Source organism: Columba livia, chromosome 30 (assembly GCF_036013475.1).
Source record: "Columba livia isolate bColLiv1 breed racing homer chromosome 30, bColLiv1.pat.W.v2, whole genome shotgun sequence".
In the NCBI taxonomy this organism is placed as follows: domain Eukaryota; kingdom Metazoa; phylum Chordata; class Aves; order Columbiformes; family Columbidae; genus Columba; species Columba livia.
Genome location: NC_088631.1, coordinates 387435 through 414295, shown reverse-complemented (window position 1 = coordinate 414295; position 26861 = coordinate 387435). Strand labels below are relative to the sequence as shown.

At 59.9% G+C, this 26861-nt stretch overlaps 3 protein-coding genes and 5 pseudogenes across 4 annotated transcripts in view; 2 read left to right on the top strand and 6 right to left on the bottom strand.

Annotated features, from left to right (window-relative positions):
* Positions 1–214: 214 nt before the first annotated feature.
* On the top strand, positions 215–9149 carry PPAN (peter pan homolog). Its single transcript, XM_065043794.1, has 14 exons — positions 215–346; positions 1105–1275; positions 2604–2705; positions 3618–3668; positions 3758–3928; positions 5048–5124; positions 5209–5316; positions 5400–5523; positions 5607–5685; positions 5768–5897; positions 5971–6131; positions 6314–6615; positions 6669–6930; positions 7835–9149. Exons 1-14 carry the CDS (start codon positions 329–331, stop codon positions 9034–9036), a joined length of 2958 nt encoding a protein of 985 aa, XP_064899866.1. The 5' UTR covers positions 215–328; the 3' UTR covers positions 9037–9149.
* A 1287-nt stretch (positions 9150–10436) lies between these two features.
* EIF3G (eukaryotic translation initiation factor 3 subunit G) lies at positions 10437–14420 on the bottom strand. Its single transcript, XM_065043883.1, has 11 exons — positions 14312–14420; positions 13880–13929; positions 12670–12762; positions 12488–12576; positions 12188–12247; positions 11496–11600; positions 11227–11416; positions 11026–11133; positions 10812–10948; positions 10618–10724; positions 10437–10522 (listed from the first exon to the last, which is right to left on the bottom strand). Exons 1-11 carry the CDS (start codon positions 14329–14331, stop codon positions 10507–10509), a joined length of 975 nt encoding a protein of 324 aa, XP_064899955.1. The 5' UTR covers positions 14332–14420; the 3' UTR covers positions 10437–10506.
* LOC135576810 (5S ribosomal RNA) lies at positions 13249–13367 on the top strand (annotated as a pseudogene).
* A 64-nt stretch (positions 14421–14484) lies between the features above and the next one.
* The window catches only part of DNMT1 (DNA methyltransferase 1), a 30369-nt gene continuing 17992 nt past the window's right edge, over positions 14485–26861 (bottom strand). For both annotated transcript variants that reach the window (XM_065043868.1, XM_065043869.1), the window contains exons 19-34: positions 26594–26795; positions 26384–26517; positions 26132–26305; positions 25447–25668; positions 24938–25130; positions 23791–23881; positions 23157–23291; positions 21369–21651; positions 21141–21282; positions 17998–18164; positions 17745–17922; positions 17309–17504; positions 17072–17235; positions 16301–16417; positions 15356–15446; positions 14485–14843 (exon numbers count right to left, since the gene is read on the bottom strand). In XM_065043868.1, coding sequence (XP_064899940.1) covers positions 14800–14843; positions 15356–15446; positions 16301–16417; positions 17072–17235; positions 17309–17504; positions 17745–17922; positions 17998–18164; positions 21141–21282; positions 21369–21651; positions 23157–23291; positions 23791–23881; positions 24938–25130; positions 25447–25668; positions 26132–26305; positions 26384–26517; positions 26594–26795 — 2533 coding nt within the window. In that variant the 3' untranslated portion in view covers positions 14485–14799. The remainder of the gene's footprint in view (positions 14844–15355; positions 15447–16300; positions 16418–17071; positions 17236–17308; positions 17505–17744; positions 17923–17997; positions 18165–21140; positions 21283–21368; positions 21652–23156; positions 23292–23790; positions 23882–24937; positions 25131–25446; positions 25669–26131; positions 26306–26383; positions 26518–26593; positions 26796–26861) is intronic.
* On the bottom strand, positions 15729–15847 carry LOC135576808 (5S ribosomal RNA; annotated as a pseudogene).
* Positions 20336–20454, bottom strand: LOC135576780 (5S ribosomal RNA; annotated as a pseudogene).
* On the bottom strand, positions 22663–22781 carry LOC135576811 (5S ribosomal RNA; annotated as a pseudogene).
* LOC135576771 (5S ribosomal RNA) lies at positions 24176–24294 on the bottom strand (annotated as a pseudogene).

Genomic DNA, 26861 nt, shown 5'->3' with positions numbered 1-26861 from the left:
CAGTAAAGTGTGTGACTCCACCGCCCCCTCGCACTGACCTTAGCGCCGCCGGGGCCGCGGGTTCTCCGGGCCGGGGGGCGGGTGAAGCGGTCCCGGCCCCTCAGGCGTCGCCTCCCCAGCCATGGCGGGAGCGGGAACGGCCCGGGGGGCCCTGGGGGGTCCCAGGGGATCCCGGGCGGGGGGGGCAGAGGAAGCAGCGGAACCGGGGCTGGGGGTGGAGAACAGGCCGCGTCACCATGGCAACGGCGCGGCAAGGACCGGCCGGAAGTGACGCGACGGAAGTAGCCGGAAGTGCCGGTGACCGCATGGTGGCGGCGGCGGCGGCGGGATGGGGCGGCCGGGCAAAGTACGGACCGGTCCGGGGGATCCGGGACACGGGGGGAGCGGCCGGGGCGGATCCGGGACACGGGGGGAGCGGCCGGGGCGGATCCGGGACACGGGGGGAGCGGCCGGGGCGGATCCGGGACACGGGGGTCGCCCGTGAGCGCGGCAGCGGGCTGGCCCGGGATAGGGCCCTTCTGGGGCGGGCGGGCCGGGGGACCCGGTATTACCGGGGATCGGGCCCTCTCGGGGGTCTGGAGGGAACGGGGGAGCCGGTATTACCGAGGATCGGGGGCTCAGAAGGGAACGGGGACCCCGTATTACCGGGGATCGGGTCATCCCGGGGCGGGGTGGGACAGGAAGGGACGGGGCACCCGGTATTACCGGGGATCGGGGGCTCATTCCCTCCTGGGGGGGGACAGAAGGGGACAGGGGACCCGCTATTATCAGGGACTGGGGGCTCATTCCCTCCTGGCGGGGGACAAGGGGATGGGGGACCCGGTATTACCGGGGATCGGGGGCTCATTCCCTCCTGGGGGGGGGGACAGAAGGGGATGGGGGACCCGGTATTACCGGGGACCGGGGGCTCATTCCCTCCTGGGGGGGGACAGAAGGGGACGGGGCACCCGCTGTTATCAGGGACTGGGGGCTCGGACCCTCGTGGAGGGGCTGGGAGACCCGGTATTACCGGGGACCGGGGGCTCGGTCCCTTCCGGGGGGCACAGGAGGGGCTGGGGAGGGGTCTCTCCCCCGTCCCCCCCCCGTTAACCGCGTCCCCCCCAGAGCAAGCACCAGAAGAAGGAGCGCGCGGCCGCGCGGCACCAGGCCCAGCAGGACTTCGCCACCGTCCCCCACTCCTTCGTCTTCCACCGCGGGCGCGGCGGCAGAAACCTGCGGCAGCTGGTGGGCGACGTCAGGAAGGTGATGGAGCCTTTCACCGCCAGGGCCCTCAAGGTGAGCGGGGGGGGCCTGAGCCCCCCACTTCGGTGTCAGATCTCAACGTTCAGCCTCGTTAAACCTCATCCTGTTAATGATTCCTCAATGCTCCGGCCTCTTGAGCTCCCTCACCAGCGTCACCCTGGAGTTTCTTCTTCTTCTCTTCCTCTCCTCTTCCTCTTCTTCCTCTTCCTCCTCTTCCTTTTCCTCCTCTTCCTCCTCTTCCTCCTCTCCTCTTCCTCCTCCTCTCCTCTTCTTCCTCCTCTCCTCTTCCTCTTCCTCCTCCTCTCCTCTTCCTCTCCTCTTCCTCTTCCTCTCCTCTTCCTCCTCCTCTCCTCTTCCTCTCCTCTTCCTCCTCCTCTTCCTCCTCCTCTCCTCTTCCTCTTCCTCCTCCTCTTCTCTTCCTCTCCTCTCCTCTTCCTCCTCCTCTTCTCTTCCTCTCCTCTTCCTCCTCCTCTCCTCTTCCTCCTCCTCTTCTCTTCCTCTCCTCTCCTCTTCCTCCTCCTCTCCTCTTCCTCTTCCTCCTCCTCTTCTCTTCCTCTCCTCTCCTCTTCCTCTCTCTCCACTTTCATCTCCTCCTCTCTTCTCCTCCTCTTTTCTTTTTCCATCTCCTCTTTTTTCTCCTCTTCTGCTTTCCTCAAAAAAATCCCAACTCAACCCAAACCCAACTCAACCCAAACCCAACTCAACCCAACTCAACCGATCCCAGCTCAACCCAACCCAAACCCAACCCAACTCAACCCAAACCCAACTCAACTCAACCCAAACCCAACCCAACTCAACCCAAACCCAACCCAACTCAACCCAAACCCAACTCAACTCAACTCAACCCATCCCAACTCAACCCAAACCAACCCAACCCAAACCCAACTCAACCCAACCCATCCCAACGCAATCCAGCCCAACCCAAACCCAACTCAACCCAACCCAAACCCAACCCAACTCAACTCAACCCAACCCAACTCATCCCAACGCAACCAAGCCCAACCCAAACCCAACTCAACCCAACCCATCCCAGTGCAATCCAGCCCAACCCAACTCAACCCAACCCAACTCATCCCAACGCAACCGAGCCCAACCCAAACCCAACTCAACCCAACCCAAACCCAACTCAACCCAACCCATCCCAACGCAATCCATCCCAAACCCAACTCAACCCAACCCAAACCCAACCCAACTCAACCCCAACCCCAACCCAACTCAACCCAACCCATCCCAACCCAACTCAACCCAAACCCAACCCAACTCAACCCAACCCATCCCACCCAGCTCAACCCAACCCAACCAGCTGAACCCACCCAATGCAACCCAACCCCACCCCACCCCACCCGGTTTTGGTGCCGCAGGTGCGCAAGAACAACTCCCTGAAGGACTTTGTGGCGGTGGCCGGACCCTTGGGGGTCACACACTTCCTGGTTTTCAGCAAATCCTCCTCCAGCATCAATTTTGTGAGTACCGACCCCCCCACACACCCTTTGGGGTTTGGAGGGAGCCCCTTTGGTACCTTCTTGGGGGGGGTCACCCCAAATTTGCAGACGCAGATGATGAGAAAATTGCGCTGAGTTTGTGCCATGATTTTAGTCAAAGTAAACGCACTGATGTGTCTGCGCGGGGGCGACAGTGGTGACCGGGGGGGTCAGTGGTGACCGGGGGGGGTCAGTGGTGATTAGGGGGGGTCAGTGGTGACCCAGGGGGGGTCAGTGGTGATTGGGAGGGGGTCAGTGGTGACCCGGGCGGGGGGGTCAGTGGTGGCTTGGGGGGTCAATGGTGACTGGGAGGGGGTCAGTGGTGACCCGGGCGGGGGGTCAGTGGTGATTAGGGGGGGTCAATGGTGACTGGGAGGGGGTCAGTGGTGGCTTGGGGGGTCAATGGTGACTGGGGGGGGGTCAGTGGTGATTAGGGGGGGTCAGTGGTGATTGGGAGGGGGTCAGTGGTGACCCGGGCGGGGGGTCAGTGGTGGCCTGGGGGGTCAATGGTGACTGGGGGGGGGTCAGTGGTGACTGGGGGGGGGTCAGTGGTGACCAGGGCGGGATAGTGGTGGCTTGGGGGGGTTCATTGGTGACCTGGGGGGGCAGGCCAATGGTGACCAGGGTGGTCAGTGATGATTGTGGGGGGGAGGGGTCAGTGGTGATTGGGGGGGGGGGGGGGGCAGTGGGGACTGGGGGGGTCAGTGGTGATTGGAGGGGTCAGTGGTGACCCAGGGGGGTTCATTGGTGACCCAGGGTGGGGGGGGGATAGTGGTGACCAGGGAGGGTCAGTGGTGACCTGGGTGGTCAGTGATGATTTGGGGGGGGGGGGTCAGTGGTGGCACCACCAGCTCCATTCCCAACACCAACCACCACTTCCCCCCCCCACCCCAGAAACTTTTCCGCCTGCCCGGGGGCCCGACATTGACGTTCAAGGTGCTGCAGGTGGGTCCCCCCTAACTGGACCTCCCCCCCCCCAATCTTCCTCCCCAGCGTCTCCTCCTCATCCTCACCCGTCTCCGTGTCCCCCCCAGTACTCGCTGATCAAGGACGTGGTGTCGTCCCTCAAGCGGCACCGCATGCACGAGCAGCAGTTCACCCACCACCCCCTCCTGGTCCTCAGCAACTTCGGCCTCCAGCAGATCCAGGTCAAGGTCATGGCCAGCATGTTCCAGAACATGTTCCCCTCCATCAACGTCCACAGGGTGAGCCGGGGGGGTCTCGCTCCCTCGGTGTCACTCAGGGGTGGATATATCGATATATCGATCATGGAGGGGGGGGCGCTGGTGAGGGATCTCAAGAGGCTGGAGCGCTGAGGAATCGTTAACGGGGTGAGATTTAATGAGGCCAAATGCTGGTTTGTCCAGCTGAAGTATTCTTGTTTTCTCTTCCTCCTCCTCCTCTTCTCTTCCTCCTCTTCCTCTTCTCTTCCTCCTCTTCTCTTCCTCCTCCTCTTCTCTTCCTCCTCCTCCTCTTCTCTTCCTCCTCCTCCTCTTCTCTTCCTCCTCCTCCTCTTCTCTTCCTCCTCTTCTCTTCCTCCTCCTCCTCTTCTCTTCCTCCTCCTCCTCTTCTCTTCCTCCTCTTCCTCTTCTCTTCCTCCTCCTCCTCTTCTCTTCCTCCTCCTCCTCTTCTCTTCCTCCTCCTCCTCTTCTCTTCCTCCTCCTCCTCTTCTCTTCCTCCTCCTCCTCTTCTCTTCCTCCTCCTCCTCTTCTCTTCCTCCTCCTCCTCTTCTCTTCCTCCTCCTCCTCTTCTCTTCCTCCTCTTCCTCTTCTCTTCTTCCTCTTCCTCTTCTCTTCCTCCTCCTCTTCTCTTCTCTTCCTCCTCCTCTTCTCTTCTCTTCCTCCTCTTCTCTTCCTCCTCTTCTCTTCTCTTCCTCCTCTTCTCTTCTCTTCCTCCTCTTCTCTTCTCTTCCTCCTCTTCTCTTCTCTTCCTCCTCTTCTCTTCCTCCTCTTCCTCTTCTCTTCCTCCTCCTCTTCTCGTCCTCCTCCTCTTCTCTTCCTCCTTTTCTCTTCCTCCTCCACCTCTTCTTCCTCCTCTTCTCTTCCTCTTCTTCCCTTCTCTTCCTCCTCTTCCCTTCTTCTCTTCTTCCTCTTCCCTTCCCTTCTCTCATCTTCTCTCTTCCCTTTCCCTTTCTCCTCCCCTTCTCTTCATTTTCTCCTCTTCTCTCTCCACCTTTTTCTCCCCCTTTTCTCTTCTTTCTCCTTTTTAACTCTTTTTAACTCCTCCTTTGCTTTTCCCATCTCTCTCCTCTTTTCTTGTCTCCGTTTCCTCCTCATGTCCTGTTTCTCTTTCTATTTCTCTCTTTCCTCCTCTTCCTCCCCCAGGTCAACCTCAACAACATCAAGCGCTGTTTGCTCATCGCCTACAACGCGGAGACTCAGCAGCTCGATTTCAGGCACTAGTGAGTGTCACCCCCAAATCTTCGGGGACCCCCCGCGCCCCCACGTCCCAGCTCTTCCTCCCCTTCCTCCTCCTCCTCCCGCAGCAGCGTGAAGGTCGTTCCCGTGGGCGTCAGCAAAGGCCTCAAGAAGCTGCTGCAGGAGAAGTTCCCCAACATGAGCCGCCTGGAAGACATCAGCGAACTGCTGGTCAAGTGCGTGGGGTGACCCGGGGGGGACAAAAGTCCCGGTGACACCTCCCGCCTCGTCCCCAAACGCGTCCCCTCCTCCCGAGCAGGGACATCAACCTCTCGGAGAGCGAAGCCGAGCAGGATGGGACCCACAACACGCTGGAGCTGCCGCAGGCGTACGCCGGCCGCGGCAACATGAAGGCGCAGCAAAGCGCCGTGCGCCTCACCGAGGTGGGTGATGACGGCGACGCCGCGGTCACCATCACGCCGGGGGGGGTCACGGAGCCTGATCGGTGCCCCCTATATCCCCGCAGATCGGCCCCCGCATGACGCTGCAGCTCGTGAAGGTCGAGGAGGGGCTGGCGCAGGGCAACGTCCTCTACCACAGTTTTGGTGAGCACCGCGAAACGCCGGGACGGGAGCTCGCCGGGGGTCGAACCGCGGCGTCTCACCCGCTTTCCCGGCGCGTCCCAAGTGCACAAGACGGAGAGCGAGGTGCGGGAGATGCTGGCGCGGAAGGAGGCGAAGCTGCGGCTCAAGGCGGAGCGGCGGCACAAGCAGGAGGCGGACGTGGAGCGCAAGCGGCGGCAGCGCGAGGCACAGAGGTGAGCGATCCGGTAACGGGGTGATCCGGTAACGGGGGATCCGGCAGCGTCCGACACCGCGGTGGCACCGCAGGGAGAAGAGCCTGGCCGGGATGCGGCGGAAACGGCAACAGGACGGTGACAGCGACGCCGAGGACCCCGGCGCGCCGGAGCAGCCGGAGGCGGCCGAGCATTCAGAGAGCGACAACGATGCCGAATATTACCGGGAGGAGGTGGGCGAGGAGCCCGACAAAGGTGAGTCCGGCGGGGCCGGGTTGTCCCCTCCTCATGCCGGCGGTGGCTGATGACACCAAAACCTTGAGCTCCCGGTGATTTTGGTTCAAAGTAAACGCTCTGACACCCCCTCCCCCCGGTGCCGCGCACCCGCCGCCCCGGTTTTGCCGCTAAACCCCTATTTCTTGTCTTTTCCCCCCAAGATCTCTTCCCCAAGCGGAAGCGAAGCTCCTCGGGCGCTGCGCCCCTGCGGAAGCGCCGCCGGCGCAGCCGACCGGAGGATCCCGGCACCGCGGCGCCGGGGAAGGGAGACGCGGCGCGGAGGGACCCGCTGCACCGCGGCGGTGCCGGGAAGGGGGCGACGGGGCGCAAAGCGCGCCGAAGAACCCAACGGCCGCAGCGGGGGGGGAGCGATGGCGGCGCCACGAGGCCGAAGGGCAGAGGGAAGGTGCTGATGAAGGGGAAGCTGATTTTCCGGCGGCCGGGCCGTGCCAAGGGGAAGCGCTGAAGCTGCGGCCACGCGCCGGGACTGTGATGTGGGGTGGGTGGTGGGGGAAGAGGAAATGGGCCCCCCCTGTGCAATACACGGTGTGGAATGGCGCCTGTGGCTCTGCTGGTTTTTGGGGGCGTTGTGGGGTGTGGCTGTCGCCGAACCCCGTGACTCCGGTTGCTCAGGCAGCCCCTGCCTGCGTGGGCTGGAGGTTCCGGGTGACAAGGGGAAGTGCCACCCCCTGCCAGCCTGTTGTCCCCATAGCGGGACAGGGGGTGGCCCTGGGACTGTCACCGAGGGGAAGGACAGGAGAGGACGCGCAGCCGGAGGGTGAGTGGGGCTGCGGGCGGGAACACAGACCCCCCTGCCTGCGCCCCCAGATCCCTGACTGCACCCCAAGAGTCCTGCCTGTGCCCCCAGATCCCTGACTGCACCCCAAGAGTCCTGCCTGTGCCCCCAGATCCCTGCCTGCACCCCAACAGTCCTGCCTGCGCCCCCAGATCCCTGACTGCACCCCAAGAGTCCTGCCCACACCCCAACAGTCCTGCCTGTGCCCCCAGATTCCTGCCTGCACCCCAGATCCCTGCCTGCGCCCCAACAGTTCTGCCTCCACCCCCATAGTCCTGACTGTACCTGGAATCCCTGCCTGCACCCCAAGAGTTCTGTGTGCATCCCCAGATTACTGCCTGCACCCCAAGAGTCCTGACTGCACCTGGAATCCCTGCCTGCACCCCAACAGTCCTGCCTGTGCCCCCAGATCCCTGCCTGCACCCCAAGAGTCCTGACTGCACCTGGAATCCCTGCCTGCACCCCAAGAGTCCTGTCTGTGCCCCCAGATCTCTACCTGCACCCCAAGAGTCCTGCTGGTACCTGGGATCCCTGCCTGCACCCCAAGAGTTCTGTGTGCACCCCCAGATCCCTGCCTGCACCTCCAGATCTCTACCTGCACCCCAGGAGTCCTGTCTGTGCCTGGGATCCCTGCCTGCACCCCAATAACCCTACTTGCTCCCCCAGATCCCTGCCTGCACCCCAAGAGTCCTGTGTGCACCCCCAGATCCCTGCCTGCACCCCAAGAGTCCTGTCTGTGCCCCCAGATCCCTGCCTTCACCCCAAGAGTCCTGTGTGCACCCCAACAGTCCTGTCTGCACCCCAACAGTCCTGTCTGCACCCCAAGATCCCTGCCTGCACCCCAACAGTCCTGCCTGCGCCCCAACAGTCCTGCCTGCACCCCCAGATCTCTACCTGCACCCCAAGAGTCCTGCCTGCAGCTGGGATCTCTACCTGCACCCTGAGATCCAGGCAAAGGCCGCCCAACGGGCCACATCCTGTCCCAAAAGGCACAAGGTCTCGCTCGCGGCACAAGGCTCAACCAAACCCTCCCCACCGCGTCACCGGCAACTCCACCCACTTCCCTGCCCGCAACCACAACCCCGCAGTCGGGGGGCGACCAGCAGGACCCCCCGGCGCGTCCCCCTCGCCATGGCGGCTCCGCTCACCCGCTGCGGCAACTTCAGCGCCATCCAGGAGTCTCTGTGGCCGGTGCTGGCGGCACAATTCCCTCCGGCGCTGCTGGGCAACGCCGCGGCCGTTTACCGCTTGGCCGCCGCGGCGCGCTCCTGGCACAGCGGCTCCGTCTACTCCTTCCACCTGGCGCTCAGCGGGCTCCTCTACTCCCTGTCGCTGCTGTTTTTAGCCGCGTATTATTACCCGCCCAAGGATTGGCGCTACGGCGCGGCGCTGTGCAAGCTCGAGCGCTTCCTCTTCAACTGCAACCTCTACGGCGGCACCTTCTTCCTCGCCTGCATCAGCCTCAACCGCTTCCTCGCCATCGTGCACCCGCTGCGGACGCGCGGGCGGCTGCACCGCCGGGGCGCCCATGCGCTGAGCGCGGCCGTTTGGGCGCTCGCCGCGGCGCTTTCGGCGCCCACCTTGTTCTTCACCGAACTGCGGGAGGCCGGGGAAGGCGCCACGGAGTGTTTGGGGAGCGCGACGCCGGAGCGGTTGCCGCGGTTCTACCCGTACAGCCTGGCCATAGCGGCGCTGGGCTGCGCGCTGCCGTTCCTCCTCACCGCCGCCTGCTACGCCGCGGTTCTCCGCACCGTTTGGCGCAACCGTCACCTCGGCCCGGTGGAGAAGCGCAAAGTGGGGTTGTTGGTGGGTGCCGGGGTGGCTCTTTACGCCTTTTCCTACCTCCCGTACCACATTTTCCGGAACCTCAACCTGCGGCGGCGTTTGCTGGCACCCGGCGCGGAGAATTGCGGCGTATCCAGAGCCGTTCACGCCGCCGCGCAGGTCTGCAAGATCCTGGTGAACCTCAACGTCTGCCTGCAGCCGCTGCTCTACGCCGCGCTGCCCGACAGCACGCCGAGCTGCTGCGGTGCCACCAACGCCGCCGGCGAGCGCGCCGAGCACGCCGAGATGCGCCCGGTGGCCTAAAAACACCCCAAAGTGGCCGCGATGGGGGTCGGCGCGGCGATTGGGTGCGTTGTGCTCCCGGCAAGGGCTGGGGGAACGTGGGAAAGTGGTGATTAAAGCCGAAAGGGAAAGTGCTGCCGGGTGTTGCCGCTTTTTGTGGCGGAGATGTCTCGTGTTCGTCACTAGAAACCGTCCCCGCGGCGCTGGCTCGGGCGCCACCGGCGCCACCGCGGCGACTGGGGTGGGGGTGAGCTGGGGACAGGGACAGGGTGGGGACAGGGACAGTGTGGGGACACCAACAGTCCCAGTGTGGGGACAGGGACAGTCCCAGTGTGGGGACACCAACAGTCCCAGTGTGGGGACACCAACAGTCCCAGTGTGGGGACAGGGACAGTGTGGGGACAAGGACAGCCCCAGCGTGGGGACAGGGACAGTGTGGGGACAGGGACAGTGTGGGGACAGGGACAGCCCCAGTATGGGGACAAGGACAGCGTGGGGACAGGGACAGCGTGGGGACAGGGACAGCCCCAGTGTGGGGACAGGGACAGTGTGGAGACAGGGACAGCCCCAGTGTGGGGACAGGGACAGTGTGGGGACAGCCCCAGCATGGGGACAGGGACAGTCCCAGTGTGGGGACAGGGACAGTGTAGGGATAGGGACAGCCCCAGTGTGGGGACAGGGACAGTGTGGAGACAGGGACAGCCCCAGTGTGGGGACAGGGACAGTGTGGGGACAGGGACAGTGTGGGGACAGCCCCAGCATGGGGACAGGGACAGTCCCAGTGTGGGGACAGGGACAGTGTAGGGATAGGGACAGCCCCAGTGTGGGGACAGGGACAGCCCCAGTGTGGGGACAAGGACAGCCCTAGCGTGGGGCCAGGGACAGCGTGGGGCCAGGGACAGCGTGGGGCCAGGGACAGCGTGGGGCCAGGGACAGCGTGGGGCCAGGGACAGCGTGGGGCCAGGGACAGCGTGGGGACAGGGACAGCCCCACTGTGGGGACAAGGACAGTGTGGGGACAGGGACAGCCCCAGTGTGAGGACAAGGACAGCGTGGGGACAGGGACAGCCCCAGTGTGGGGACAGGGACAGTGTAGGGATAGGGACAGCCCCACTGTGGGGACAAGGACAGTGTGGGGACAAGGACAGCCCCAGTGTGGGGACAGGGACACCGTGGGGACAGGGACAGCCCCAGCGTGGGGACAAGGACAGTGTGCGGATAGGGACAGCCCCAGTGTGGGGACAAGGACAGTGTGGGGACAAGGACAGTGTGGGGACAAGGACAGCCCCAGTGTGGGGACAGGGGCAGCGTGGGGACAGGGGCAGCGTGGGGACAGGGGCAGCCCCAGTGTGGGGACAGCCCCAGCGTGGGGCCAGGGCCAGGGCGGGGGCTGTTCCCAGGCCAGTGAGACCCACACCTCGCTGCATACCAGACCGTGCGTCTTTATTTCGAAGCGCCAACCGCGCTTTGCCAGGAGCCGGCACCACCGTGTTCAGTTGGTGGAGGGTCTGCAGGGGGGAACAGCGCGGTAAGGACGGGGACAGCTGCATGTAGACCCCCCCAGCACCCCAAAAACCCCCCCGAGCCGCCCCCCGGCACTTACTTGGCCCATTCCACGTTGAGGATCAAGTGGTCGTAGCCAAAACCGGAGACGCCGGCGATAGCCCGCGCCGCGTCCTCGCGGCGGTGGAAGCTGATGAAGGCAAAACCCTGCGGGGGGGGCAGCAAGAGGGTGAAAGGGAGTCGGGGGGGTCTCCCCACAACCCCCCGTAAGGAGGGGGACCCCCCAACACCCACCTTGGACTGCCCGGTGGTCTTGTCCTTGGCTAAATAAATCCTGGAGATGGAACCGAACGGCCGGAAAAGCTCCTGGAGATCAGTCTCCCGCGTGTCCTCGGACAGGTTGGTGACACGGATGGTGGCATTGTCATCAGCTGAAGGGGAACAGGAGCTCAAGGGTGTTATTTAGGGCACGGGGGGACCACCCCCCGCCCCCCGAAACCTGCCGTACCCCTGCGGTTGGGCTGCATGGACTCCCCACGGCGGCTGGCGCCGTCGCGCAGGCTCGGCGGGACGTATTTCCCCGTCTTGCTCGTCTGCGCCTGCACCGGCTCCGGCTCTGCGGGCAGGAAAAGGACAAGCGGGAGGGTCAGGTTGCCCGTGGAAAAGCAGCGACCCCCCCTTTTACCCCCTAAATTTTGGGGTGTCGAACCTCCAGGGAGCTTCTCCTTCTCGCCCGTGGACAGTCCAAGCTGCTCGGCCAACTCCTTCTGCATGGGCCCCAGCGTGTCCTTGTAGGGACAACGCGTCGTCCAGTGGTCGCCTTTGCAGATCCGGCACGAAACGATCTTCTGCCCCTTCAGTTTGTTCATGGGATCCTCCTCCTCCTGGCAGTTCAGGTCCTGGGGGGCCACACGGGGACAGGGCTGAGTGTTGGGGACACCCCCTCGCTGGGTGCGCCCCCTGCACCCACCCACCCACCTCCTTGCTGGTGATGAAGGTCATGAAGACGTCGTCGCTCACGGTGGTGGTGGCGACGTTGGGGCCGGGGGCGTCGAACTCCGAGTTGCCAAATTTCTTCCAGTTCTGGGGGGGGAAACAATGAACAGGGGTGGGGAAAGGGGGGACCCCACCTGCACGCTGCTGGAAATGGAGCAGGAGGGGCCGTGGGAAGGCAGATGAAATGGTCCCTCCTGGAGCACCTACTGCCATCCCTCCTGCCACCCATTTCCATCCCTCTCCCCCATTTCCCTCCCCCTCCCCCATTTCCCTCCCTCTCCCCCATTTCCCTCCCTCCCCTCCCCCATTTCGATCCCTCTCCCCCATTTCCCTTCTTCCTCTCCATTTCCCTCCCTCCTCTCCCCCATTTCCCTTCTTCCCCTCCCCCATTTCCTCCCTCCTCTCCCCCATTTCCCTCCCTCCTCTCCCCCACTTCGATCCCTCCCCTCCCCCATTTCAATCCCTCTCTCCCATTTCCCTCCTCCCCCCCATTTTCATCCCTCTCCGTCACTTCCCTTCTTCCTCTCCCCCATTTTCATCCCTCTCCCCCATTTCCCTCCCTCCTCTCCCATTTCCCTCCTCTCCCCCACTTTCATCCCTCTCTCCCATTTCCCTCCTCTCCCCCATTTCCCTCTTTTTCCCCCATTTCCCTCTTTTTCCCCCATTTCCCTCACCTTCCGACGCGCCACGGCCTTGGACGCCTTCCTGGTTTCGATGCGGAAGGTGCGGATGATCTGGAAAGGCGCAGAGAACCAAATCAAGGCAGGAGGAAGCAACAGACCCTCCTCAGCCTCGCATGGGACGGGTTTGGGGCTGCGAGAAGCGGGGGAGGAGAAACAGGGACCCACGGGGGAGGAGAAACAGGGACCCACGGGGGAGGAGAAACAGGGACCCACGCCGGGGTGGGGTGAGGGTGCCGGAGGGGAAACATGGAGCTTGGTGGTGGGAAGAAGCCCCAATTCCAGGCTGCTCACCTTCACCTTGCGCCCATCCTCCTCCTCGCGATACTCCGTGATGGTTTTGATGTTGCCGTTAATGAGCTCTTTCGGGGAGGGGAGCGGCCCTGCGGGGAGGGGACAGTGGGACAATGTCTGATTCGGGGTAGGAGACCCCAAAACCAGCCCCCCCCGCCCCAAGGCTCTGGCGCTGTTCTCACCTCCCTTCAGCAGCTCGGCCTCGGCGCTCAGGCTGCCCCCCAGCACCCCGGGCAGGGGGATGTCCTTCAGCAGCTCGCTGGTGATGCATTTGTCTGCGGGAGAGAAAAGGGGGGGTCATGGCAGCCCCCCGCCCCGGCACAGCTTCCCCCCCAAGGAGAAGGGGTCCTGCTCTGTCCCTTAGCACAGAAAAAGGGTAAAAGGCTGAGAAATCGCATCCTGGGGGGGATTAGAAGGGGGCGGTTTGTAGGTTGAGAGGGGTTCTCCTGCCCCTCTGTGCTGCCCTTGAAAAAAGGGGTTGGTTCAGATACTATCAGGATATACTTGGGGAACATATATATATATACATATATATAATATATACAGGCATAGCACCCTGAGAACGCCCCATCCCGTCTGCTCTGGGAAGCTAAGCAGGGTCGGGCCCGGTCAGTGCTTGGATGGGAGACCAATGGTACCTGGGGGGGTTAGAAGGGGGTGGTCAGTAGGTCAGAGAGGTTCTCCTGCCCCTCTGCTCTGCCCTTTAGTTCAGATATTGTCAGGATGTACTTGGGGAATATATCTATACGCATATATACAATATATACAGGCATAGCACTCTGAGAACGCCCCATCCCGTCTGCTCTGGGAAGCTAAGCAGGGTCGGGCCCGGTCAGTGCTTGGATGGGAGACCAGCTGGGAATAGCGGGTGCTGTGGGCTGAGCCAGCACTGGCCCTTGTGGCCAGGAAGCCAATGGGACCTGGGGGGGTTAGAAGGGGGTGGTCAGTAGGTCAGAGAGGTTCTCCTGCCCCTCTGCTCTGCCCTGGGGAGGCCACACCTGGAATAGTGTGTCACATCTGGAATAGTGTGTCACATCTGGAATAGTGTGTCCAGTTGTGGCCCCTCAGTTCAAGGACAGGGACACGTTCCTGTGTCACCTCAGCCGGGTGTTCCTGCTCCGGGGGGTCGCACTGGATGAGCTTTGAGGTCCCCACAACCCCTGACACCCTGTGAAACAGCAGCTGCTCCACCCCCAGCCGCTGCAATGGGTGGAATAAGCTCAGTGAGAAGGATCCTGCTCGTTGTCCCAGCTCTGCTCAGCCTTTCTGGAGCCCCGGCCGAGGAGCAGACGCATCTTTGGGCCGTTTTAGGCGCAGCAGCTGCTCTTTTTTCCTCCGGGATAATCCTCCGTGGGAGATAAAATGGGCAGGGAAGCTGCCGGAGACACTCACCGTCCTCTCCGCCCTCCTCTTCCACCTGGTCGGCCCAGCTGGGCTTGGAGCTGCGGGGACAGCGGAGCCTTCAACCCGCTGTCCCTCCCCTCGGGGACCCTTCAGCCACCCCGGTGTCCCTTCACCCCGGGTCCCCGCCACCCCCACGCCGCCATCAAGGGGTTTATAACCGATTTGCCCCCATCAAGGGGTTTACAACCGATTTATCCCCATCAAGGGGTTTACAACCGATTTCCCCCCGTCCCCTCACCGCTCACAGGCCTCACACCCGCGGCCTATCAGGCCTCACCCCCCGGGGGCCCACGAGGCCTCATTCCCGCGACCCGCCGAGCCCCAAACCCGCATCCCAGCGGCCCCCAACCCCCCCGCCCTCCTCCCCGTGCCAAGTCCAGGCCCCGTTCCCGCTCCCCGTTCCCGTTTCCGTCCCCTCACTCGTAGTCGCCGGTCGGCATCGCGCTGCCTCCGTCCTCACACGCAGCGACCGGAAGGAGGCGCCGCACTTCCGGCGTGGCGAGGCAGGCCGCGGTGCATGCCGGGAAGCGGTTGCTAAGCAACCCTGAGGCCTACGCCGGGCCCGGAGAGAGGAAACGCGGGCCAAAGGGGGGTTATAATTTATAGGAGAGATTTATTTGAAGAAATATTACAACATATAAAAACTACATAAAGTATCAATTCCCACTTGTACAAAGCGGCCGATTATTTTCAATACAATGCGGCGTAAAAACGGGGCAGGGCCTGGAGCCCGAGGGGGTCCCAGAGGCCTCGGCCTGGGGGGGGGTGATGGAGTTTGACCAGCACAGACAGCGGCGGGGGGACGGACACGAGCGGGATTTCAAAAAACCCAACGAAATCAAACAAAACAAACCAAAAAGAGGGGTTCAAATAAAGGGGTGCGTGTTTGCGGGAGCAGAGGCTGCGCGTCAGTCGGTTTCCATGGTCTCCATCTTCTCCGGGGCGCTGGGCTCTGTGGGGACATGAGGGGGTGACACCGCTGTACCCCAACCCCATGGGCCCTGGGACCCCCAGACACGGCGATACCATAAAATCATCAAGCTAAGACTCTTAAAATTATATTTTAGCGCTTTAAAAGGAGCATTTAAATGTTTAAAATGACCACCGGGGGTGTCCCTCCGTATTATATTAACAGCAATATCACATATCCATTGCAATTCTTGACAATCATTCTACGCCTGTTCTAATTAAGCAATGCTAACTAACATCCCCATGTTTCTCATTTAATTCTTTTAAAACAGGTAACTGAGAAGATCTCGTAAATCTACGTCAATTTTAAGAGAGGGGGTGACTACTAAGTACAAAGATTCTACGGCTATAAGGTTGGTTGATGCTAAAGGTTCCTGCCTTAATGTTCTACTAAACGATGAGTTCTATAATTCGTTAAAACAGACTAATAATTAGAGATAGAGGATCAAGGGCTGAGCGCGGGCGGCGTTTCAGCCCCCCCGGCGCGGCACCTACCCGCCATGTCCTCCTTCAGCTTCGCCAACACGCACCATTTGATCTCCAGCCCGATGGCTTTGGCTAGAGGAGGAGGCACCGCGTTACCGACCTGCGACGGAACCACAGAGCGGCGGGGTTGGAGGGACCTGAGAGCTCATCCAGTGCGACCCCCCCGAGCGGGAGCACCCGGATGTTACACAGGAACGTGGCCCTGGCCTTGAGCTGAGGGGCCACAACTGGACACACTATTCCAGATGTGACACACTATTCCAGGTGTGGTCTCCCCAGGGCAGAGCAGAGGGGCAGGAGAACCTCTCTGACCTACTGACCACCCCCTTCTAACCCCCCCAGGTCCCATTGGCTTCTTGGCCACAAGGGCCAGTGCTGGCTCAGCCCACAGCACCCGCTATTCCCAGCTGGTCTCCCATCCAAGCGCTGACCGGGCCCGACCCTGCTTAGCTTCCCAGAGCAGACGGGATGGGGCGTTCTCAGGGTGCTATGGCTGTATATATTATATATACGTATATATATATGTTCCCCAAGTATATATCCTGATAGTATCTGAACTAAAGGGCAGAGCAGAGGGGCAGGAGAACCTCTCTGACCTACTGACCACCCCCTTCTAACCCCCCCAGGTACCATTGGTCTCCCATCCAAGCACTGACCGGGCCCGACCCTGCTTAGCTTCCCAGATCAGACAGGATAGGGCATTCTCAGGGTGCTATGGCTCTATATATTATATATATATGTATATATATATGTTCCCCAAGTATATCCTGGCAGTATCTGAACTAAAAACCCTTTTCTCATGCTCATCCTGCTGTCCCCAGGACCCCCAGCTCCCTTTTCACCGCTCTCCAACAGCTCGTTCCCAACCTACACCGGAACCTGGGGGTGTTAACACCAGGTTAATGCCGCGTTCCGTGGGTGCCGGTTTGGCGCCAGCAAACAGCCGTCGCTCACCTGTCTGTGCTTGTCGAGGATGTTCCCGAAGAGGCGATAGGTGTCGGGGAAGCCCTGGGAGCGGGCGCACTCCCTCACGCTCACCACCCGGTGCTGCTCCGGGTGCAGCACCCGACCCTGCGGCAACAAGGAAACACAACGCGCTCGGAACCGCGGCCGCCGTTCGGCAACACCCACCCCTTTCCCGGCACGGGGGCTGGATCCGGCAGCACGGACCAATTTAATGGCACGGAGCGATTTGGTGACATGGACCGAGTTGGTGGCATGGACCAATTTGGTGGCATAGGATTTGGTGGCACGGAGGGATTTGGCAGCATGGAAGGATTTGGTGGCACAGAGGGATTTGGTGGCATGGACCGATTTGGCATGGACCAAGCTGGTGACACAGAGTGATTTGGTGGCATAGGATTCGGTGGCATAGGATTTGGTGGCATGGACGGATTTGGCGGCACGGAGGGATTTGGTGGCACAGAGGGATTTGGTGGCACGGAGGGATTTGGTGGCACGGAGGGATTTGGTGGCACGGAGGGATTTGGCGGCACGGAGGGATTTGGCGGCATGGACGGATTTGGTGGCACGGATGGATTTGGCGGCACGGACGGATTTGGCGGCACGGACGGATTTGGCGGCACGGACGGATTTGGTGGCACGGACAGATTTGGCGGCATGGGATTTGGTGGCACAGGATTTGGTGGCACGGAGGGATTTGGCGGCATGGGATTTGGTGGCACGGACCGATTTGGCGGCACGGACCGATTTGGCAGCACCCACCTGCTTGCCCATGGGCTCGGGGTTGGTGACGGTGGTGCTGAAGAAGCCGTCCCACTCCAGACGCCCATAGAGCCCGGCCCAGTGGTTGTGCCGGTTGCCGGTGTGCGGCAAGCACCACGGGATGAGCGTGTTGAACTGCCGGTCGGCGGGGTCGCAGGGTTTCCCTGTGGAGACGGGGAGGGTAAAGAGCGGCGACGGAAAAGCACCCGCGGTCGTTTTTGGGGATCCGGCACCCACCTTCGGCGCAGCAGCAGACCCCCCGCAACGCTCCGGAGCTGCTGCGGCCGTTCTTCTTCTCGTGGTGCGTGTAGCGCAGCTTGCGGGTGGTCGTGCCGTCCGACAGCCGCACCTCGATGTTGGGCAGGTCGCGCCAATCGGAACCGGGCGCCAAGGGGATGTGTCTCATCCGGGCGGCGACCAGGGCGCTCATGTCCTGCCGACAACGAGCCCGTTGTCACCGCGGGGGGACACAGGGGGACATGGGCCACCCCGAGAGCCCCCGTCACCCCGCCCGGGAAGGCTGGGGGAGAGGGACACGTCCCAGAGCTCCATCACCTTTGGGAGGGCTTGGGGACCATCCCTCTCACCCCACTTCACATCCAACCTGCCCTCGACCCCCATCTCAGCTTGGTTCTCAGTTTGGGGGGGTCCGAGCGCACCCCGACATCCGCACCTTGCAGATATGGTCCCTGAGGATGGGCTGATACTGGGAGCCCCGGATCTGCCGCTGGAACCAAGACTGGGGCTCCCCGTTGTAGGAGATCTCCAAGGCGGAGGCACCGTTCCTGATCTCCGGCAGGTCGGACATGGTGTCGCGCACCGTGATGGTGCGAAAGGGGCCGGAATACGTCCTGGGAGGAACACGGGGAGCCGTGAGCGCCCCAATTGTCACCCCGCTCGGCCGCGGCGCGGCTCCGAGGGCTCACCGCGTGATGTTGCTGACGAACTTCTTGTCGTCCACCACGACGCTCAGCTGGCAGGCGCGCGGCGCAAAGACGTGCAGAGGCTCGGGGAACATGGGCAGCTTCTCGCCGGGCGCCGCGGCGAGGACGATGGCTCGGCGGCGCGTCTGGGCAACGCCGTACTGGCCAGCCTGGGGGGAAGGGACAACTCCCGGTGTCACCGCAGCTTCCCCGACCAGTTTGTGTCCTCAAAGAGCTCAGAACGTCCCCCCAAAACAAACCAAACTAAACCAAACTAAACCAAACCAAACGTCCCCCCAGACCAAACCAAACTAAACATCCCCCCAAACCAAACCAAACGTCCCCCCAAACCAAACGTCCCCCCAAACCAAACCAAACTAAACCAAACCAAAGCAAACCAAACGTCCCCCCAAACGAAACCAAACTAAACGTCCCCCCAAACCAAACCAAACATCCACCCAAACCAAACCAAACGTCTCACCAAACCAAACCAAACCAAATGTCCCCCAAACCAAACCAAACGTCTCCCAAACCAAACCAAATGTCCCCCAAACCAAACCAAACTAAACCAAACTAAACGTCCCCCCAAACCAAACCAAACGTCCCCCCAAACCAAACCAAACATGCCCTCAAACCAAACCAAATGCCCCCCAAACCAAAGCAAACTAAACGTCCCCCCAAACCAAACCAAACTAAACTAAACCAAACCAAAGCAAACGTCCCCCAAACCAAACCAAATGTTCCCCAAACCAAACCAAATGTCCCCCAAACCAAACCAAACTAAACCAAACTAAACGTCCCCCCAAACCAAACCAAATGTCCCCCCAAACCAAACCAAACATCCCCTCAAACCAAACCAAATGCCCCCCAAACCAAAGCAAACTAAACGTCCCCCCAAACCAAACCAAACGTCCCCCCAAACCAAACCAAACTAAACTAAACCAAACCAAAGCAAACGTCCCCCAAACCAAACCAAACCAAACGTCCCCCCAAACCAAAGCAAACGTCCCCCAAACCAAACCAAACGTCCCCCAAACCAAACCAAATGTCCCCCAAACCAAAGCAAACGTCCCCCCAAACCAAACCAAATGTCCCCCAAACCAAACCAAACTAAACCAAACTAAACGTCCCCCCAAACCAAACCAAATGCCCTCCAAACCAAAGCAAACTAAACGTCCCCCCAAACCAAACGTCCCCCCAAACCAAACCAAACGTCCCCCCAAACCAAACTAAACCAAACCAAACATCCCCCCAAACCAAACCAAACGTCCCCCAAACCAAACCAAACGTCCCCCAAACCAAACCAAACGTCCCCCCAAATCAAACCAAACTAAACCAAACCAAACGTCCCCCCAAACCAAACCAAACCAAACGTCCCCCCAAACCAAACCAAACTAAACTAAACCAAACGTCCCCCCAAATCAAACCAAACTAAACCAAACCAAACGTCCCCCCAAACCAAACCAAACTAAACTAAACCAAACCAAACCAAACTAAACCAAACCGAACCAAACCAAACATCCCCGCAAACCAAACCAAGGAGCAATGTGGCCAAGCGCTATGACATTTTGGTTTGAATTGCCGGCTGCACCGTGGTCTTAAAGCAGCACAGAGAGGATTAAAAGGCTGTGAAGCACTTGTTTGGACCTCAAGTGATGGGTGTCTGGGTAACAGAAAAGGGTCTCAGTGGTGATCAACACAAAAGGCCTTTGGGACCCGGCTTTGCCGTCAAGGTGGGATGCAGAGCTTTGCTTTCAAGCCCCTTGTAACGCTATTTCTCCACAAAATCCTCTCAAACATCTCATTTTAGATCATGCTTACGGCGCATTTCTTTGCGCGGTGAGCTCTGGATCTTTGGGGGCTGATTGAATGCTTCTCGAGGGGATCTTTAATCCTGTACACAAGTGCATACGCACTACGAGGAGTCCATTGATATATAAATGTATGTGTATTCTTCTCCTCTTTCCAGTCGCTGCTCCGTACATTGGGCTGTTACAACTACTGACCATTTGGGTTGGTGGATATATTAGAATGCATTTTCACAGAATGACAGCATGACAGGGGTTGGAGGGACCTCAGAGCTCATCCAGTGCGACCCCCCGGAGCAGGAACACCCGGCTGAGGTGACACAGGAACGTGTCCCTGTCCTTGAACTGAGGGGCCACAACTGGATACACTATTCCAGATGTGACACACTATTCCAGATGTGACACACTATTCCAGGTGTGGCCTCCCCAGGGCAGAGCAGAGGGGCAGGAGAACCTCTCTGACCCACTGACCACCCCCTTCTAACCCCCCCAGGTCCCATTGGCTTCCTGGCCACAAGGGCCAGTGCTGGCTCAGCCCACAGCACCCGCTATTCCCAGCTGGTCTCCCATCCAAGCACTGACCGGGCCCGACCCTGCTTAGCTTCCCAGATCAGACGGGATGGGGCGTTCTCAGGGTGCTATGGCTGTAGATATTATATATACGTATATATATATGTTCCCCAAGTATATACTGATAGTATCTGAACTAAAGGGCAGAGCAGAGGGGCAGGAGAACCTCTCTGACCTACTGACCACCCCCTTCTAACCCCCCCAGGTCCCATTGGCTTCCTGGCCACAAGGGCCCAGTGCTGGCTCATGGTCCCCCTGCTGTCCCCAGGACCCCCAGCTCCCTTTCCCCTACGCTGCTCTCCAACAGCTCATTCCCCAACTCACACTGCACCCCGGGCTTGTTCCTGCCCACATCAACACTCTACACTTGTTCTGTTTCACTGAATTTCTCCTCTCCAGCCTGTCCAGGTCTCTGATGGCAGCACAGCTCCAGTGTCACCACTGCTCCAGCTTGGTGTCACCAGCAAACTGGGTGACACTCACTCTATTCCCTCATCCAAATCACTGATGGATATATTGAATAATACAGACCCCTGGGGCTCTGCACTGGATCCAGACCCCAAGTGGCCTCTGCCCCATTGCCCACGACTCTCTGGCTTCTCCCCTTCCCCGGTTCACAGTCACCTCACCACCCGCTCATGCAGACTCAGCTGAGCCCTGAGGATGCTGTGGGACACTGTGTCCTCGTCTGTCCCCACCAACGCTCCCTGGAGGAGCCCAGAAGGGTTTTCTCCCCAATCCGGCTTCTCGGGGGGTCGCAGCCCCTACCTGCAGCACCCCGAAGGTGCACTGGTAACCCATGCGGACGAGGCAGCGCAGGGTGAGCTTTAGCACCATGGAACGCTTGAAGGACACGAAGTTCCTGACGTTCTCCAGAAGGAAGAACCGCGGTCTGTAGTAGTCGCAGTAGCTGCGAGGAGGAAAAGGAACGAGGGCAGAGCGATATATAAAGCGGGGGGTCATATTAAGCCCCCCAACAGCTCCTCGCCAGCTCACCTGAGGAAGGAGACGACCAGGGAGTTCTTGAACTTGGAGTAGGTGCGGGAGTTGAAGCGGTTCATGCCGCTGAAGCCCTGGCACGGGGGGCCCCCGCACAGCATCTCCACGTCGCCTTTTTGGGGCAGCTTCTGACCCAGCGAGTTGGTCTTTTCGCCCGACATCACCAGCTTGAGCAGCACGTTGCAATCCTCCGTGAACACCGTGGTGCTGGGGTTGTTCAAGCGGAACGCCTGCGCCGCCGGTTCCCACATCTCGATGGCCCAGAGCGTCTCCGACACGCCTGGGGACACAAAGCGGGGGGTCGGGGGTCTGGGGGGAGGAGGGGAGCGCTGCCTCGGCACAGGGAAACAGCGGTGGGGATCCCAAGGGACCCCCTATGGAGACACAGAACTATAGAATATCAGGGATTGGAAGGGAACACCCTATAGAACCATAGAACTATAGAATCAGGATATTAGGGATTGGAAGGGAACAACCGTATAGAGCCATAGAGTGATAGAATAAGAGAATGTTAGGGATTGGAAGGGAACAACTGTATAGAGCCATAGAATCAGAATATTAGGGATTGGAAGGGAACACCCTTATAGAGCCATAGAGTTATAGAGTAAGAGAATATTAGGGATTGGGAGGGAACACCCTTATAGAGCCATAGAGTTATAGAATAAGAGAATATTAGGGATTGGAAGGGAGCACCCTATAGAACCATAGAACTATAGAATCAGAATATTAGGGATTGGGAGGGAACACCCTTATAGAGCCATAGATTTATAGAATCGGAATATTAGGGATTGGAAGGGAACACCCATATAGAGCCATAGAGTTATAGAATATTAGGGAGTGGAAGGAACACCCTTATAGAGCCACAGAGTTATAGAATCACAGAATATTAGGGACTGGAAGGGAACAACCGTATAGAGCCATAGAGTATAGAATAAGAGAATCCCGGGATATCAGAGGTTGAAGGGACCTCAAAGCTCATCCAGTGCGACCCCCCAGAGCGGGAACACCCGGCTGAGGTGACACAGGAACGTGTCCCTGTCCTGGAACTGAGGGGCCACAACTGGACACACTATTCCAGATGTGACACACTATTCCAGATGTGACACACTATTCCAGGTGTGACACACTATTCCAGGTGTGACACACTATTCCAGATGTGACACACTATTCCAGGTGTGGCCTCCCCAGGGCAGAGCAGAGGGGCAGGAGAACCTCTCTGACCTACTGACCACCCCCTTCTAACCCCCCCAGGTCCCATTGGCTTCCTGGCCACAAGGGCCAGTGCTGGCTCAGCCCACAGCACCCGCTATTCCCAGCTGGTCTCCCATCCAAGCACTGACCGGGCCCGACCCTGCTTAGCTTCCCAGAGCAGACGAGATGGGGCGTTCTCAGGGTGCTATGGCTGATATATATGTATATATATATGTTCCCCAAGTATATCCTCATAGTATCTGAACTAAACCCTTTTTTCAAGGGCGGCATAGAGGGGCAGGAGAACCCCTCTCAACCTACAAACCGCCCCCTTCTAATCCCCCCCAGGATGCAATTTCTCAGCCTTTTAGCCTTTTTCTGTGCTAAGGGACAGAGCAGGACCCCTTCTCCTTGGGGGGGAAGCTGTGCCGGGGCTCCATCCTCCCAACACCCCCCCTTTCCATATTGAACCCCATTAATGTCACCCCTCAGTCTCCTCTTGTCCAGCTCCAGAGCCCCAGCTCTTTATCCCTTTCCCCACAGGGCAGATGCTGCACCGGCGCTGGCACCGGTGGCCGCGGCGCCGCCGCTCACCTGCCTGGTGGAAGCCCTCGGACAACCCCCCGCAGCCCGAGAACACGTCCAGGGTGCGCAGCTTGGGCAGCTTGAGCTCGGCCGGTTCCTGCTCGCTCTGCTCGCAGCTCAACGACGATTTCCCTTTGCCTTTGCCTGCGAACGGAACCATCGACACGCGCACTCGTTTCCTCCTCAATGTGCTTACGACGCAAATTTTCCTCCCCCTCCTCCTCCGCGGTTATAACATCAGCTTCCAGCACCTCTCTGCTCCTTTTCCACCCCCATTACCAGGATACAGCGTTGAATTTGGAAGGGAAACCTCTCATCTTTCCCCCCCTTTCCATCCAAGCACCCATGGGCGCAGGCAGTTTTCAGGGTCTGATGGGCGCGGTGATAACTCGCATTGGGAGCGCGGCACGAAGCCCAATGCGAGGGCTGGCAAGTGAAAAGCTTTGCAATGTCTCCAGGCCCAGGTGCTTTGGCTACGAGGTTGTGTTTTGAAGAGCTTTAAAGCCGAGAGAGCCGCATCCTGTCGGAGCGGGAGAGGAGCACAGAGACGTCTGCTGGGCGCTAGATCTTATCTCTGCTTATCTCTGCACGGCAGCGCGAACCGGTTCACCCAGCCGAGCCCCCTCCGCGCAGACACACTCACCTTTCCCTTTCCCTTTCCCCTTCCCTTTATTGCCAGAGCTCCGAGCGTGGTTGGGAGGATCCTCAAAGCTCTTGGTTTTTGCGTTATAAGCCTGGGGAAGAATCACAGAATCACAATGTCAGGGGTTGAAGGGACCTCAAAGCTCATCCAGTGCGACCCCCCGGAGCAGGAACACCCAGCTGAGGTGACACAGGAACGTGTCCCTGTCCTTGAGCTGAGGGGACACAACTGGACACACTATATTCCAGATGTGACACACTATTCCAGATGTGGCCTCCCCAGGGCAGAGCAGAGGGGCAGGAGAACCTCTCTGACCCACTGACCACCCCCTTCTAACCCCCCCAGGTCCCATTGGCTTCCTGGCCACAAGGGCCAGTGCTGGCTCAGCCCACAGCACCCGCTATTCCCAGCTGGTCTCCCATCCAAGCACTGACCGGGCCCGACCCTGCTTAGCTTCCCAGAGCAGACGGGATGGGGCGTTCTCAGGGTGCTATGGCTGTAGATATTATATATATGTATATATATATGTTCCCCAATATATCCTGATAATATCTGAACTAAAGGGCAGAGCAGAGGGGCAGGAGAACCTCTCTGACCTACTGACCACCCCCTTCTAACCCCCCCAGGTCCCATTGGCTTCCTGGCCACAAGGGCCAGTGCTGGCTCATGGTCCCCCTGCTGTCCCCAGGACCCCCAGCTCCCTTTCCCCTACGCTGCTCTCCAACAGCTCATTCCCCAACTCACACTGCACCCCGGGCTTGTTCCTGCCCACATCAACACTCTACACTTGTTCTGTTTCACTGAATTTCTCTTCTCCAGCCTGTCCAGGTCTCTGATGGCAGCACAGCTCCAGTGTCACCACTGCTCCAGCTTGGTGTCACCAGCAAACTGGGTGACACTCACTCTATTCCCTCATCCAAATCATTGATGGATATATTGAATAATACAGACCCCTGGGGCTCTGCACTGGATCCAGACCCCAAGTGGCCTCTGCCCCATTGCCCACGACTCTCTGGCTTCTTCTCTTCATCCAGAGCAACAACTCACGACGTTTCGAATACCAAGAGCTTTTCCAGCTCCGAAACACCCGCGCTATCACCAGCACCCCAAAGCGACACAGACACAGACTTAGACCCATCGCCCTCACCTCCAAGAAGTAGAAGCGGTCGAGCCCACCGGCGGAATAATCCTGGATGCTCTCGGTCAGGTCCTCGCCGTACACCACGGTGCAGCGGCCCTGCACGGCGCGGAAATCCACCGTGGCCTCCTCGTCGCTCCAATACAGGAGGTTGATGTCGGCGTGGTAGCTGGCTTTCACCGATTTGTGCGTGTTTTCGGGTCTGCGGGGGGGGAAGCATCCAAACCATGAATGAAGGACGTGTTTTTGGCAAGATGCTCACCAAGCAACCTCCATCTATCTCCCCAGAGAGAGGACGGTTGGTTTCCCCCCGCTGCAAAGCACCAAAGGCATTTGTTTCATACCAAAGAGTATTTCAGGGAGGTTTTTAAGAGGAGGGAGAATTGGCACCGGAGCTGGTAAATGGATTTAAAGGCAGAGAGATGTACAGTGTGAGCGTCAGCACCTTCCTCTCCCTCGACGCCTCCGCAAGCACAAGATTTGGGTAGAAAAACCCAGATTGCGGGACGGCAACTGACCTATAGAACTTGCAGATCCGCAGCTTGATGTCGGCCTCGTTGGGCTTCCCGTTGCTGCGGATGTTGCAGAAGATCTCCTTGATGCGGCCCACGCGATACGGGTCGGGGGCGTCCAGGTTGCTGCCCTTGATGTACTCGGAGTACTTGCGGTAATGCTCCGGGTACAGCTCCTCGTCCACCGCCTCCTTTTTGGGGCGCTTGGCGGGGCTGGCGGGTTTCATGCTGGGGAGAAGGGGAAGGAAGGTGTTAGGGGATCCCTATTGCCCCCCAAAAACACCCCAAGCAGCACTGAGCGTCCTTCTCCACAACACATAACCAAAGGGTTTGGAGCTGCAAAGCGAGACGCCAACCCCCAACCTATTCACCGAGAGATTTGCCATTTCTCCCGTAATTAAAGGCTCTTGTTTCATCTTTTCCACCTATCCAGCCTCACTCTTTTGAGGGAAAATAGGATTCCATCTACCAAAACACGGCAGCTCAACAGCCAGGACCGTCTGAGCAGAGAGAGCCGCTCGGTTTAATAATAGGAGGTGAAATTGGGGTTGGAGGCGCCTTCATTTCTAAGCTAAACTTTGAGGAATAAGGGTGATGAGTGGGATTCACCCCCAAAGATCACGGCTCCTGCACCTAAAGCTCAACCCAAGGAGCATCCTGGAAGCGTTTCCAGCCTCCTGCAAGCACCAACCTGAAGGAAAAGGCGTCGGGCAGGAGGTAGACGCCGTCGCCCACGCGGTACTGCACCCCGTTCTTGGTGGCCACGCCGTAGAACATCTTCCCATCCCCTTCTTCCAGGGGTTCGGCCACTTTGGGGATCTCCTTCTGCCGCACCTCGTCCAGACGCGTGCAGCTCATGCAGAACCTGGGGGGACACGGGGGACGCTGCCGAGGCCGCTCGCGGTGCCGTTTCGGGCAGCGGGGCCGCCCCGCGCACACTCACTTGTATTTATTGTCCTCCGCGGGCTGCGTTTTGGGGGGCGATTCGAAGCGGGCGTATTCCTGGTCGTACCACATCTGGTAAAAATAAGTCCTCCCGTCGTCTTCCACCATCTTGATCTCCATATCCAGCCCGCCCTGCCGGGAGAGAGCGCGTTTGCCGGGAGCTGCGCCGGGAGCCGCGGCGGCGGGGGTTCGCGGGGCCGGCACCCACCTCCATGGACCAGTTCTCCGAGGGAGCCTTGTAGATGACCTTGACTTTGCCGTGGATGTAGGAGAGCTGCATGTCCTCGCACTCGTCCACCAGGAACAGCTCCAGAGGGTCGGACGTGGCTCCCAGGACGGTGTCGGAGCCGGGGCAGAACCAGTGAGCGTGGAACATCTGCCCGCTGCTGTCCTCCCACATGGCCGTGACCCTGCGGGGGGACGCGCGGTTACGGGGCGGCGGGAAAGTCGTGGAATCACAGAATCACAGCGTGTCA

Excerpts from the sequence above, each read along its gene's own strand:
- PPAN (XM_065043794.1), top strand. Across the intron at positions 5,898-5,970 it reads CGGCAGCGCGAGGCACAGAG|GGAGAAGAGCCTGGCCGGGA; the intron begins GTGAGCGATCCG and ends GTGGCACCGCAG. Across the intron at positions 6,616-6,668 it reads GCCGTGCCAAGGGGAAGCGC|AGGAAATGGGCCCCCCCTGT; the intron begins TGAAGCTGCGGC and ends TGGTGGGGGAAG.
- EIF3G (XM_065043883.1), bottom strand. The coding sequence starts at position 14,331 with ATGCCGACCGGCGACTACGA. Across the intron at positions 11,134-11,226 it reads GAAGGAGAAGCTCCCTGGAG|AGCCGGAGCCGGTGCAGGCG; the intron begins GTTCGACACCCC and ends TCCTGCCCGCAG. Across the intron at positions 10,949-11,025 it reads CATGCAGCCCAACCGCAGGG|CTGATGACAATGCCACCATC; the intron begins GTACGGCAGGTT and ends GTTCCCCTTCAG.